The sequence below is a fragment of the Salmo salar genome, chromosome 06, assembly GCF_965601325.2.
Source record: "Salmo salar chromosome 06, fSalSal1, whole genome shotgun sequence".
Taxonomy (NCBI): domain Eukaryota; kingdom Metazoa; phylum Chordata; class Actinopteri; order Salmoniformes; family Salmonidae; genus Salmo; species Salmo salar.
The window spans coordinates 28,178,611-28,192,699 of record NC_138296.1 but is presented as its reverse complement, the minus strand read 5'-3'; the positions used below and the strand labels follow the sequence as shown (position 1 = coordinate 28,192,699).

At 41.6% G+C, this 14,089-nt stretch overlaps 1 protein-coding gene across 1 annotated transcript; it reads left to right on the top strand.

Annotated features, from left to right (window-relative positions):
* Positions 1–1,071: 1,071 nt before the first annotated feature.
* On the top strand, positions 1,072–13,591 carry LOC106606810 (beta-galactoside-binding lectin-like). Its single transcript, XM_082976112.1, has 4 exons — positions 1,072–1,171; positions 12,370–12,449; positions 12,713–12,887; positions 13,192–13,591. Exons 1-4 carry the CDS (start codon positions 1,166–1,168, stop codon positions 13,276–13,278), a joined length of 348 nt encoding a protein of 115 aa, XP_082832238.1. The 5' UTR covers positions 1,072–1,165; the 3' UTR covers positions 13,279–13,591.
* The last annotated feature ends 498 nt before the right edge of the window (positions 13,592–14,089 follow it).

Sequence of the window (14,089 nt, the reverse complement as noted above, 5' to 3'; positions counted from 1 at the left end):
CTTGACAGAATAACACTTCAAGAACAGCTCCTCGATTACAGATGATGAGATACTGATCTATCGGCCTCCATCTCCAAATTCACAGAAAAGCCACATCCTGTTCCACAGCCTACTGTCATTTGTCACTGCTTATCTTGGAGTTCCTTTGAGTTGACCATTGCAAAGTCAGTCCTTATCTCCCACATGGCTATGAAAGAATTTACAAAGGAAAGCTGCAGTAAAATGTGTCTGTGATGTTACAGAAAAGGACTAAGGTTGACTGTATCTTAGGCTCAGTTGAGGAGTGATATTGCAATGAGGAGGAGTTGAAGACAAGGTTTCCAGTTCAGAGTATTGATTAACTAACTAAAAGGGCATAGTGATAGTACCAATAATAATACTGATGCTAATAAGAATATGTCCTGTTGTATTATTAGTGTTCCAACACCCATTGACACATGTTACACACACACAATAAAACTGTCCCTGATGTAGTGTATACCCCCCTTAATTTGTGTTCAATGGGGCTCATTTATATTTTCCATAAAATACTGTATGCAAAATTTGTCCTTCCAATTTGTTCAGTTCAAAACAATAATATTTTCAAGATTAACATGATTTATTTAACCCATGTCTTGATTATAATAGATTTTTGTTTACAAAAATCACTTTTTTTTTAAATGAATTGCGCTTTTATTGATTAATGTGATCTAGTAGAGGTAAATGGTAAATTTTAACCATGTATGATGTCTATTTTCCTTGTAACTGATATAAGTCAACATCTAAGTATTAAGTATTTTTATGTAAGTTGTTATGGCTGTATTGTTTTAAAATCCCAATAATTTTGTCCATCAGATGTGGGACCATCAGATCCGCGAACATTAGGTGAATAACAAAAACATGAACACCACATAAGGGTTAATTATCTTTTCACTCTTAATCACCTTCAACTATGGATTTTTTTTAACATTCTCTCTTGGGTGCTACATTGTTTACAACACTTTTTATAACTTATCTGTGATTGGTTCAGGTTTTTTTAGCGCCAATACTCCTATTGGTTAATTATAGCGTCACTCAGATTTGGCTAGTGCACTTGACCATATAAGCCTGCCTGCTCCGTTCTACTGCAATCCGAAGCCAGCTAAGCATTCTTCCCCTGTGAACATTTGCGGTTTGTGCAGTCAAGATGAGTGTAAGTACAACTTTTCTTTATTTATAACATATCAGGCTTACAATGCCTGATATGTTAGTTCATTTGATTGTTATCTGAAAAGTAGCCTACATGCAGTGCAAGTTCATAACGGTTCATGTTGGCGCTATTAAACAGCTGTTGGGAAAATAATGCTCCGATTTGAATAGCCTATGTGCTGTAGCCCAATATAATAGAGCAATGTCCTCTCTAACAATGCCCTTTTATAGTCAACCTTGTTGTCAATGCGTCTAAGAAGACTAATCAGACTTTTGGCATGCTAGATGGCTTGACTGTCTTGTTTAGGCTTTATTACATGGCATTTTTTATTGTTCTGCAGTGACTACAGATGAGAAGGGTGTCTCATTGCAATAGGATATGTAGTTTTATCATATGCAAAAGTTCATTTTATTCTCTCAATGAATTAATTAAACTAAATGACTATTGTTAAACTAATGACCCGTTTCAGGAAACTAGGCGTATGTCATGGGTCAATACTTCACAGGAGAGCTGTTTGAATGTATTAAGACACATGAAAGTTCACGTTTCAGAAATGCCTTCTCGAACATGTGAACTTTCATGTGCCTTAATAACAAACATGTATGCCATCTGTAAATATAAATAAAATTGTTAAATTACGAGCCTAGTTGGTTTAGCCACAGAAAGTCGGGCAACCTTCCCACTAACCATGGTTGGCTGAGATAATGAGTGGGCTGGACATGCCATGAGATGAGTTTGGATTGGTCTGCCATATAGCCTGCTTCTGTCTATTTGTGCTGGTCAGTATGTCTAGGTAGTGTGGCAGACCAGGGGGTTTGGTCAAGACGTTTACCCATATCAGACATTGACAGAATAGAATTACCTCAGTTTCAAGGGTGATCAAAAAGCAAAGGATATGTCTCCCCTATGAGACCCACTCCGTGATGCCGTCTTCTGGGATTCCGGGTCTGGATTTTTCCTGTTGGGCACAAAACTGAACTCCCTGTCACGTCCTGACCATAGTAATTTGTTATTTTCTATGGTAGAGTTGGTCAGGGCGTGACAGGGGGTGTTTGTCAGTTTTTGTATTTCTATGTTTAGTTTCTAGTTTTGTATTTGTAGGTTAGTTTTTGTTTGGCATGACCTCCAATTAGAGGCAGCCGGTTGTCGTTGTCTCTAATTGGAGGCCATATTTAAGTTGATGTTTGTCCCACTGGTGTTTTGTGGGTGATTCATTTTGTGAGTAGTGTATGCCTGCTCTGCGTCACGGCGTTCTTGTTTTTTGTATTTCAAGTTCATTGTTTATTGCATGAGTTTCACGATTGAATAAAAGATGTGGAACTACGATCACGCTGCGTATTGGTCCGATCCGTCTGAAAGCCCTGACACTCCCTCTTGTTACCTCTGCAACCGTTAACACTAACACAGGAGTCCTTTCTTCTTCCATTCCTCCCTTGTGTGCTGCCCTTCTGGCCGCTTTATGGGCCTTGCACAGCTGGTGAGCAATCCGCCCTTGATTACTCACCAGCTCCCAATCAACCCCAATTAGTCCTGGCTGGAGAGCCCGTCAAGACCTGGCACGTCCAGCAGATGGAGCCATCACCTCGTGATGTGTACTCCATCTGTTACCAGGCCTCGACGAGTCTCCCCCTGGTGGCTGACCTGTTGTACGCCACAGTAGGTAATCCTCTCTAACGTGGCTTATTAACTCTTACATCTAGACGTTCCGCTAGCGGAACACCTGCTCCAATATCCAATGATGGGCGTGGCGCGAAATACAAAGTCCTCGAAAATCCCAAAACTTCAATTTTTCAAACATATGACTATTTTACACCATTTTAAAGACAAGACTCTCCTTTATCTTACCACACTGTCCGATTTCAAAAAGGCTTTACAGCGAAAGCAAAACATTAGATTATGTCAGCAGAGTACCCAGCCAGAAATAATCAGACACCCATTTTTCAAGCTAGCATATAATGTCACAAAAAACAAAACCACAGCTAAATGCAGCACTAACCTTTGATGATCTTCATCAGATGACACTCCTAGGACATTATGTTATACAATACATGCATGTTTTGTTCAATCAAGTTCATATTTATGTCAAAAAACAGCTTTTTACATTAGCATGTGACGTTCAGAACTAGCATACCCACCGAAACTTCTGGTGAATTTACTGAATTACTCACGATAAACGTTCACAGAAAACATTATTTTTTTTATAGATACAGAACTCCTTTATGCAATCGCTATGTCCGATTTTAAAATAGATTTTTGGTGAAAGCACATTTTGCAATATTCTGAGTAGATAGCTCGCCATCACGGGCTAGCTATTTTGACACCCACCAAGTTTAGCCCTCACCAAACTCAGATTTACTATAAGAAAAATTGGATTACCTTTGCTGTTCTTCGTCAGAATGCACTCCCGGGACTTCTACTTCAATAACAAATGTTGGTTTGGTTCCAAATAATCCATAGTTATATCCAAATAGCGGCGTTTTGTTGTGCGTTCAAGACACTATCCGAAGGGTGACGCGCCCAACGCGTTTCGTGACAAAAAAATTCAAAATATTCCATTACCGTACTTCGAAGCATGTCAAACGCTGTTTAAAATCAATTTTTATGCGATTTTTCTCGTAAAAAAAGCGATAATATTCCAACCGGGAGTCGTTGTTTTCGTTCAAAGACTGAAAATAAAAACATGGAGTCTTCTCGTGCACGCGCCCCCAGTCTCATTGTTCTCAGATCGACCACTATCCAAATGCGCTACTGTTTTTCAGCCAGAGACAGCAGAGTCATCATTCACCGTTCTGCTGCCTTCTGAGAGCCTATGGGAGCCGTAGGAAGTGTCACGTTACAGCAGAGATCCTCAGTTTTCAATAAAGAGAGTGTAGAAGGCCAAGAAATGGTCAGAGAGGGCACTTCCTGTAAGGAATCTTCTCAGGTTTTGGCCTGCCAAATGAGTTCTTTTATACTCACAGACACCATTCAAACAGTTTTAGAAACTTTGCAGTGTTTTCTATCCAAAGCTAATAATTATATGCATATTCTAGTTTCTGGGCAGGAGTAATAATCAGATTAAATCGGGTACGTTTTTTATCCGGCCGTGAAAATACTGCCCCCTATCCATAACAGGTTAAAAAATGTATCCCGTAGTAAACCTGCATAAGCCTAATATCAAGTTAATGTTTCCTGTTCGCTAGCTAACATTAGCTGGCTGGTTTGCTAGCTAATGTTACGTGAACGCTCTCCACTTTCTGGAGGACAGAGCTTTGAAATCAGTGGAATTCGGGAATGATAGCTAAGGAGAAAACACCTGTCTCCGGGGATTACATCTTCAAACTAAGGGCAACCAAGGCATCCGACAGGAGACGCATCCATCAATGATTTATACGGGTAAAATAGTCTTGCCAGCTACATTTCCAGATATTACACATTTCTAATTTTGACAAAATGGTTTCATTTCAAGTTAAAGTGTACTGTTAGCTAGCAAACATTAGCTGGCTGGCTTGCTAGCTAACGTTACGTGTATTTTCTTATTATTCATATCTCAGACTCATTTTCTTGACTAGCCTAATGGTAGCTGGTTGGTTAGTTACCTGCAGATTCATGAAGGGTAGTAATGTCATGAGGTGGGATTATGGTAATTGTTTACCTACATGTCTTAACAAAACATTCTTGTCGGAGTGTGCCAGAGCTCAGATTAACTGATGAATTTACGAACACTCAACACCAGTTGAATATGGCTGCTGTCAGTAAACGTCGGCAAAAAAGCGTAATTCCATTGTTGCCAGCAGCACAGTTACAGTCACCAACACTCTGGATAACATGAAAACAGCCTAACCAGCTCTGCTAGGGCGAGTCAAATGGTCAGAGTGGGGTGTTCTCTCATTATGGGTCTGGAAGTAGCTAGCAAGCTAGCCAATGTTAGCCAGTTAGCTTGGGTGCTTGACTGCCATTGTGAAGTCAGAACACTCGTATCAACCCTACTACTCGGCCAGAGCGTCCAGTGTGCGCTTGAACGCTCTGAGAACTAAATGCTCTGAATTTACGAACGGACAATCTGACAGCAGAGTTGCAGTCACCAATGCTCTGGATAACAAAACAACCTAACCAGCTATGCTAGGGTGAGTAATGTTCAGTGAGCAGTTCTCTCATTTGTGTCTGGAAGTAGTTAGCAAGTTAGCTTGGTTGCCTGACTGCTTTTTTAAAATGTTTTTTTTTAATATTATTATTATTATGAACAAAACAAATACAAAAACAGAAATATACAAACAAGAGTACATAAACTTAACAGACAGGGGTATTACACATTGAGATACGTTTTCAATTAGTCAAAAAGTTATGATATCTATTGTTTTTTTGTCTTTACACTTACTGATAATTTCAAAATAATATTTAAATGTTTTCTTAAACAATGTGAAGAAGGGTTTGAATCAGGATCCATATAATTTGGATGAAAATAAAACAGAGTCTTTCATTTTAACATTAATAGAAGTTTATTTTCAAGTAACATCTTCTAACTCACTTAAAAAATCTTCTGACATAAGAACAGTCCCAAAATAAATGGACAAGAGTCTCTGGGTCACAACCTCAAAATACACATTTATTATCAAGCTATTTTGAATCTGTTTATAATAAAGTTCCTTACAGGTTTGCTTGACTGCTGTTGTTAGTACAGAACGCTCAGATCAATCCTTAAAGAGATGGGTGAGGCTAAGGCTTAGGAGGGTGTGAACGATGCTGAATGGGTTTAGACAAAGAAGGGCTCCCCTATTGTAATACCAAAACATTCAAAGGCCATTTTCTCAAAAGTTTGTTTATCAACTTTCAAAGAAAAAATACTTTCCCATTGTTCCTCAACTGTTGTGTATGATATACCATTTTACAGACAGCAGTGATATGTTCCTTAAACTCTTCAAACCTTCCATGTGATCTTTAGATATAGTGATCTAATCAGTATGTACTAGTAGGGTTTGAATGGGTTGAACTATGGGGGTGCTTGGTCCACCCTTAACAAATCAGGAAACCATAAGCATAAGTATAGGCTATCAATGTCTGCACCCCCAGGAGTGTTGATAAGATCGACTTTGGTCCGGACCACTATTTTTAGGGGGTGTAATTTGAAACCATATGTATTTAGTTGTGTGGGTACAGTACAGTTGGCTGGGTGGGAGTTATGTGGGTACAGTAGGCAGTGTGGGACAGACAACATCACTGTGTGTTCAACCTGGGCCACCCCTACTGTTCCTGGACATTACAATCCACATTTAGTCAATAATATTACTTACTCCAGTCCCTCACTTTTAACAGGAACTGAAGGTGCAGCATTTTGTCTTGGACGTGACTAACAATGACTCTCTCCTTGGTCTTGTAATACACTCTCTGAGTTAACTGGCTGTGTGTGTGTTAACACTCGCTGAGTTAACTGGCTGTGTGTGTGTTAACACTCTCTGCGTTAACTGGCTGTGTGTGTTAACACTCTCTGAGTTAACTGGCTGTGTGTGATAATAAAGGCTTTGTTTCACCGTGGCTGTTTTGTGGTTACCATGGTAATCATAGATGTGTTGGGAGAGCAACAGGGTTAATTCTATTCAGATCTAAATGAATTAAAGTTACCGTAAACAGAGGTCAGAATAGATAGAGTAGCAGAGTGATGTTATATCCAGTGAGCCAGTATGATCTTCCCCAAACTGAGCTATAAATCACATTTTATTTGTCACGTGCCAACTACAACAGGTGTAGACCTTAAGTGAAAGACTTACTTACAAGCCCTTAACCAACAATGGAGTGTTAAGAACAAAGTGTTAAGAAAGTATTTACTAAATAAACTAAAGTAACCTGCTCTTTAATTATTTGTTACTGTTATTTATTTTCTTAACACATATTTTTCTTAAAAATGCATTGTTGGTTAAGGGCTTGTAAGTAAGCATTTCACTGTAAGGTCTACACCTGTTGTGCATCACTATCGCCTCCTCTCTCTTTCCTCCCTTCTCTCCCACTCTCTCTCTCTTTGAACGTCATACCGCTTTCCCTATTTCTAGTTATTTTAACTATTCTTTCTGTCCGTTGGTCCTCTCTTCCACCCTCTACCCCTCATTTTCTGCTCCTCTCTCTTTATTTCTCTCTCCTCTAAACTCTCTCTCTCTCTCTTTCTCTCTTGTCAGAATGTACACATGGTTAGCATACACATGGTTAGCAGACGTTAATGCGAGTGTAGTGAAATGCTTGTGCTTCTAGTTCCGACCGTGCAGTAATATCTAACAAGTAATCTAACAATTTCACAACAACTATCTTACACACACAAGTGTAAAGGAATGAATCAGAATATGTACATATAAATATATGGATGAGCGATGGCTGAACGCCATAGGCAAGATGCAGTAGATATAGAGTACAGTATATACATATGAGATGAGTAATGTAGGGTATGTAAACATGATATAAAGTGGCATTGTTTAAAATGACTAGTGATACATTTATTACATCCAATTTGTATTTATTAAAGTGGCCAGACATTTGAGTCAGCATGTTGGCAGCAGCCACTCAATGTTAGTGATTGCTGTTTAACAGTCTGATGGCCTTGAGATAGAAGCTGTTTTTCAGTCTCTCGGTCCCAGCTTTGGTACACCTGTACTGACCTCGCCTTCTGGATGATAGCGGGGTGAACAGGCAGTGGCTTGGGTGGTTGTTGTCCTTGATGATCTTTTTGGTCTTCTTGTGACATTGGGTGTTGTAGGTGTCCTGGAGGGCAGGTAGTTTGCCCCTGGTGATGCGTTGTGCAGACCTCACTACCCTCTGGGGAGCGTTACAGTTGTGGGCAGAGCAGTTGCCGTACTAGGCGGTGATACAGCCCGACAGGATGCTCTAGATTGTGCATCGGTAAATCTTTGTGAGTGTTTTTGTGAGTGTTCAGCCTCCTGAGGTTGAAGAGGCGCTCTTGCACCTTCTTCCCCCACGCTGTCTGTGTGCGTGGACGATTTCAGTTTCTCCCGAATTGTGTATGCCGAGGATCTTAAAACGTTCCACCTTCTCCACTACTGTCCCGTCGATGTGGATAGGGGGGTGCTCCCTCTGCTGTTTCCTGAAGTCCACAATCGTCTCCTTTGTTTTGTTGACGTTGAGTGTGAGGTTATTTTCCTGACACCACACTCTGAGGGCCCTCACCTCCTCCCTGTAGGCCATCTCATCGTTGTTGGCAATCAAGCTTACCACTGTAGTGTCGCCTGCAAACTTGATGACTGAGTTGGAGGTGTGCATGGCCATGCAGTCATGGGTGAACAGGGAGTACAGGAGAGGGCTGAGAACGCACCCTTGTGGGGCCCCAGTGTTGAGGATCAGCGGGGTAGAGATGTTGTTTCCTACTCACACCACCTGGGGCAGCCGCAAGAAAGTCCAGAACCCAGTTGCACAGGGCGGGGTCGAGACCCAGGGTCTCAAGCTTAATGACGAGTTTGGAGGGTATTATGGTGTTAAATGCTTAGCGTAATCAATGAACAGCATTCTTACATAGGTATTCCTCTTGTCCAGATGGGTTAGGGCAGTGTGCAGTGTGATTGCGATTGCGCCGTCTGTGGACCTATTGAGGTGGGAAGCAAATTGGAGTGGGTCTAGGGTGTCAGGTAGGGTGGAGGTGATATGATCCTTGACTACTCTCTCAAAACACTTCATGATGACGAAAGTGAGTGCTACGGGGCGATAGTCATTTAGCTCAGTTACCTTAGCTTTCTTAGGAACAGGAACAATGGTGGCCCTCTTGAAGCATGTGGGAACAGCAGACTGGGATAGGGATTGATTGAATATGTCCGTAAACACACCAGCCAGCTGGTCTGCGCATGCTCTAAGGACGCGGCTAGGGATGCCATCTGGTCCGGCAGTCTTGTGAGGGTTAACACGTTTAAATGTTTTACTCACGTTGGCTGCGGTGAAGGAGAGCCAGCAGGTTTTGGTAGCGGGCCATGTCAGTGGCACTGTATTGTCCTTAAAGCGAGCAAAGAAGTTGTTTAGTTTGTCTGGGAGCAAGACATCGGTGTCCACGACGGGGCTGGTTTTCTTTTTGTAGTCCATGATTGACTGTAGACCGTGCCACATACATCTCGTGTCTGAGCCATTTAATTGCGACTCTACTTTGTCTCTATACTGATGCTTAGCTTGCTTGATTGCCTTGTGGAGGGAATAGCAACACTGTTTGTATTCGGTCATGTTTCCGGTCGCCTTGCCATGATTAAAAGCAGTGGTTCGCGCTTTCAGTTTTGCGCGAATGCTGCCATCCATCCACGGTTTCTGGTTGGGGAAGGTTTTAATTGTGACCGTGGGTACAACATCACTGATGCACTTGCTAATAAACTTGCTCACCGAATCAGCGTATACATCAATGTTGTTGTCCGATGCTATCCAGAACATATCCCAGTCCACGTGATTGAAGCAATCTTGAAGCGTGGAATCAGATTGGTCAGACCAGCGTTGAACAGACCTGAGCACGGGCGTTTCCTGTCTTAGTTTCTGTCTATAGGCTGGGAGCAACAAAATGGAGTCATGGTCAGATTTGCCAAAATGAGGGCGAGGGAGGGCTTTGTATGCGTCGCGGAAGTTAGAGTAGCAATGATCCAGAATTTTGCCAGCCCGGGTTGCGCATTCAATATGCTGATTAAATTCAGGGAGCCTTGTTTTCAGATAAGCCTTGTTAAAATTCCCAGCAACAATAAATGCAGCCTCAGGATATGTGTAAGGGAGTGCGTAACTGGCAGCAGGGAAGTCAGGCGCAGGAGAGCAAAACTGGGTAATCAACGGAGCAGTTTTATTATTAAAAACACTGGTAACCAGAACAACAAATAAATGGGTACCTTACCCGTCGCGCACCAGAGACAATGTGCACATGCACTTACAATAAACAATTCTGCACAAAGACATGGGGGGAACAGAGGGTTAAATACACAACATGTAATGAGTGAAATTGAGACCAGGTGTGTGAGATGACAAGACAAAACAAATGGAAAATGAAAAGTGGATCGATAATGGATAGGAGACCGGCGATGCCGACCGCCGAGCGCCGCCCGAACAAGGAGAGGAACCAATTTCGGCGGAAGTCGTGACAATATGTGATTTCCAGTTTATATAGAGTCTGATGAAGTTATGTCAGGGCCGTCGAGGTGTCTGCTTGGGGGATATACACGGCTGTGATTATAATCGAAGAGAATTCTCTTGGTAGATAATGCGATCGGCGAAGGAATTCTAGGTCAGGTGAACAAAATCACTTGAGTTCCTGTATGTTGTTATGATCACACCACAACTCGTTAATCATAAGACATACACCCCCGCCCTTCTTACCAGAGAGATGTTTGTTTCTGTTGGCGCGATGCATGAAGAAACCAGGTGGCTGTACCGACTCTGATCGTATCCCGAGTGAGCCATGTTTCCGTGAAACAGAGAATGTTACAATCTCTGATGTCTCTCTGGAAGGCAACCCTTGCTCGAATTTCGTCTACCTTGTTGTCAAGAGACTGGACATTAGCAAGTAGTATACTCGGGAGCAGTGAGCGATGTGCCCGTCTACGGAGCCTGACCAGAAGACCGCCCCGTCTGCCCCTTCTGCGGTGCCGTTGTTTTGCGTCACCTACTGGGATCCGATCCATTGTCCGGGTGGTGGTCCAAACAGAGGATCCGCTTCGGTAGAGTCATATTTCTGGTCGTAATGTTGGTGAGTTGACATTGCTCTTATATCCAATAGTTCCTCCCGGCTGTATGTAATAAGACTTAAGATTTCCTGGGGTAACAGTGTAATAAATAATACATAAAAAACAAAATACTGCATAGTTTCCTAAGAACACGAAGCGAGGCGACCATCTCTGTCAGCGCCATCATAATTACAACTCCTGTTGTTCTATGTCTGGATTGGGTGTCAATGGGTTTGTGTCTGGCTCTGCACTGTTAAAGGCCAAATACTGTGTCCTACTGCATATGTCTTGTAAGCAATGATTAGGCACTTACTGTACGTTCAATATTACACTGTAAGCAGTGTAAGTTCACACTCCTATCCTCCAGTGACTAATAAGAAGTGCATTCAAGGAAGAAAGTTAAAACACATATTAAGGGGTAATGTGTGACATTTTTCTTGTCCACTGCCCACTGTGTTGCTGACAGAAACAAAACCGAAGTACAAGTGTTGATGTTGTTTCCCTTTGGTGAGTATCATGTTTGATTATCTGCTGTTGCCCAGGGTTATACAGTATATTATCAACCTGGTCTTTAGCTCAACTGGCTAACTATGTCTTCTGTCAGAGAAGGAACAGGGTGTTGCCAAGTAGCAGAAATTACAGAAGTTGGCGGGAATTGCCTGGGTAACATTTACTACGCACCACGGCCAATAGATGGCATATGGACAGAATGGCCACAATAAGAGGTCTATATGTAGATCTATAAGAGAACTGTATATGTGCAATCATCTAAACAATATTTCCCCTGCCACATGTAAAGATCACTCATTACTTTGATCCTGTGCCGTGCCCAACCTCCATTGGTTCCATGTTGGCTGCCCACCATAATATGGGCCCTGCGGAAAATGTGACTTCACTTCAGCCTTACTGAGTGTAACCCAGCCTTCCTTCCCCCATCATTTATGGACAGATTTAGCCTCCCCTTCCAAATTCCAAATCACTGAAGGGAAAATAGTAACGCTGTCCAGGACTGGGATTTATAAAAATCTTCGGGGCCGTTCCGTAGATGGAAAACCTTTAATTGGAGACAGATGTTGTATTTGTTAGACTGATGGGGCTAGGATAAAAGTACAGGAAAGGGTTTAGCAAAGTGTAGCCATACTCTATAGCTCTCTACACCAGAGCTACGTAAAGACTTCATGTCAATACTATACCCACTGAACACACACTGGTTGAATCAATGTTGTTCCACATCATTTTAATGTGGAATATACATTGAATTGACGTCTGTGCATTGTGGGTACTTACTATAACAATGGTTTGATAGAACCATCTTTGTATCAGAAGTTATAGGCCAATTCCTATCAGCTAACTCTCAGCTAATTGCACATTTAAAGCTTTTCAATTGCTGGATTTTTTTCTCTGTCTCTCCCTCTCTCTCTGTCTCTCCCTCTCTCTCTCCATTTTTCTATCCTTCTCTCTATCCCTTCACTTTCTCCCTCTTTCTCTCCCTCTCTCTCTCTCTTATTTCTCTCCCTCTCTCTCTGTCTCTCCCTTCTCTCTCTACAGGGTGTTGTGGTAAAGAACATGTCCTTCAAGTTGGGCCAGACCCTGACCATCACAGGGATCCCTAACTCTGAAGCAACACAGTGAGTAGCTAACCCCCTTCAGACAATTAATTGTCACTCCACTTCTCAGTCAGCAGACTAGAGACCTCATAGAGAAACTAGTCACTGTATCACGAGAATGATCAGTTCATATTCACAACATACATTATCAAACTACAATGAAAAAGTAGATTATAGCTATAAACTGTTTCTGTGTAATTATCAATCCAGATCCTCTTTCTCTGTAGGCTAAATGATTTCCTTATCCCTTCTCTGTGTCTGTGTGCTCTCCTCTTCCCTTACAGTAATTTTATCATCAATGTGGGCAAGAGTGACGATTACCTCGCCCTGCATATGAGCTTTCGCTTCGACCACCTTGGAGACACTCAGACCGTGGTGTGTAACTCCTACCATGGAGGCATGTGGTTTGAGGAGCACAGAGAGGGAGGATTCCCATTCAACCAGGGAGAGGAGTTTAAGGTGAGAAATGACATTGTGTGTGTGTGTGTGTGTGTGTGTGTGTGTGTGTGTGTGTGTGTGTGTGTGTGTGTGTGTGTGTGTGTGTGTGTGTGTGTGTGTGTGTGTGTGTGTGTGTGCGTGCACAAAGGTGGATGTGTGTGTTTGCTTTCAATTTAACCCATGCTGATGTGAATGTCCTCCTCTCTTCCCATGTGTGTAAGGGAGTTCTACTAGGGACCTCTGGTGGTAATAACTTGCAATCACTGCATCCCAAATACCTAAGCACCTCTTTAGATAGAAATGTGTAATTACCTCTCTCTCTCAGATAAATATCACCTTCACCAAGGAGCAGTTCCTAGTAGCTCTACCCGACGGCTTGGTGATCCACTTCCCCAATCGCCAAAGAGACTAAAATTATCAATTAATTGACTTTGAGGGCGAAGTCAGTATCCAGGGCATCGAGATCATTTAGAGATGAGTTTTAAGTTAATTTTAATGCTGCCATTCCTAGCCAATGGATGGAGCCACTAACAGTGAAATCTACAAGTAAAATATACATTTTACAGGAGCAGCACATTACAAGCTTGGAAGTGTTGAAATGTGAAAAGTTCCCTGGGAGTTAAATTAATATCAATTGTTTTATTGAAGATAAATGTGTCTTTCATTAATGTGGAACAATCATTCCAGAAGTGGTTTTATGAAAAGTGCAAAATATTTGTTAATTAAAATGATATTATTTTGAACCATTTCAGATTGTATCTTCCTTTCTGTAAATGTGTGATTTTAATCAGCAGGTTTTCTTTTCGTAAATGTCTGTGTAGTTAGATATTGTTCCTGCATAATAGCGCTTTGGATAGGCTAGTATTCTTCATTGACTTTATTAGATGGATAACAAGATGTTAGGCTACAGATTAATTAATGCAGCCTAATAATAAATGCATTAAATCAGCGATGCAACAACTCCTGTGCAGTTATATAGTCATTTGTAACTAATTATCAAACCCAACCTGGTCCTCACTACACATTTACTGATTGAACACCCATTTGTATTTGATTATGATACTTAAAGAATAACCATGTGTTAGTAATGCAGCATTACCTTTCTATGCCAGTTAATTAAACCACATTAAACCACAACCACTCTTCAGCCTATGACGATGAGCATATAGCTAGCTTAAGAGGAGTTGAGACATGTCACACATTTAATGCATGTAATTACAGTG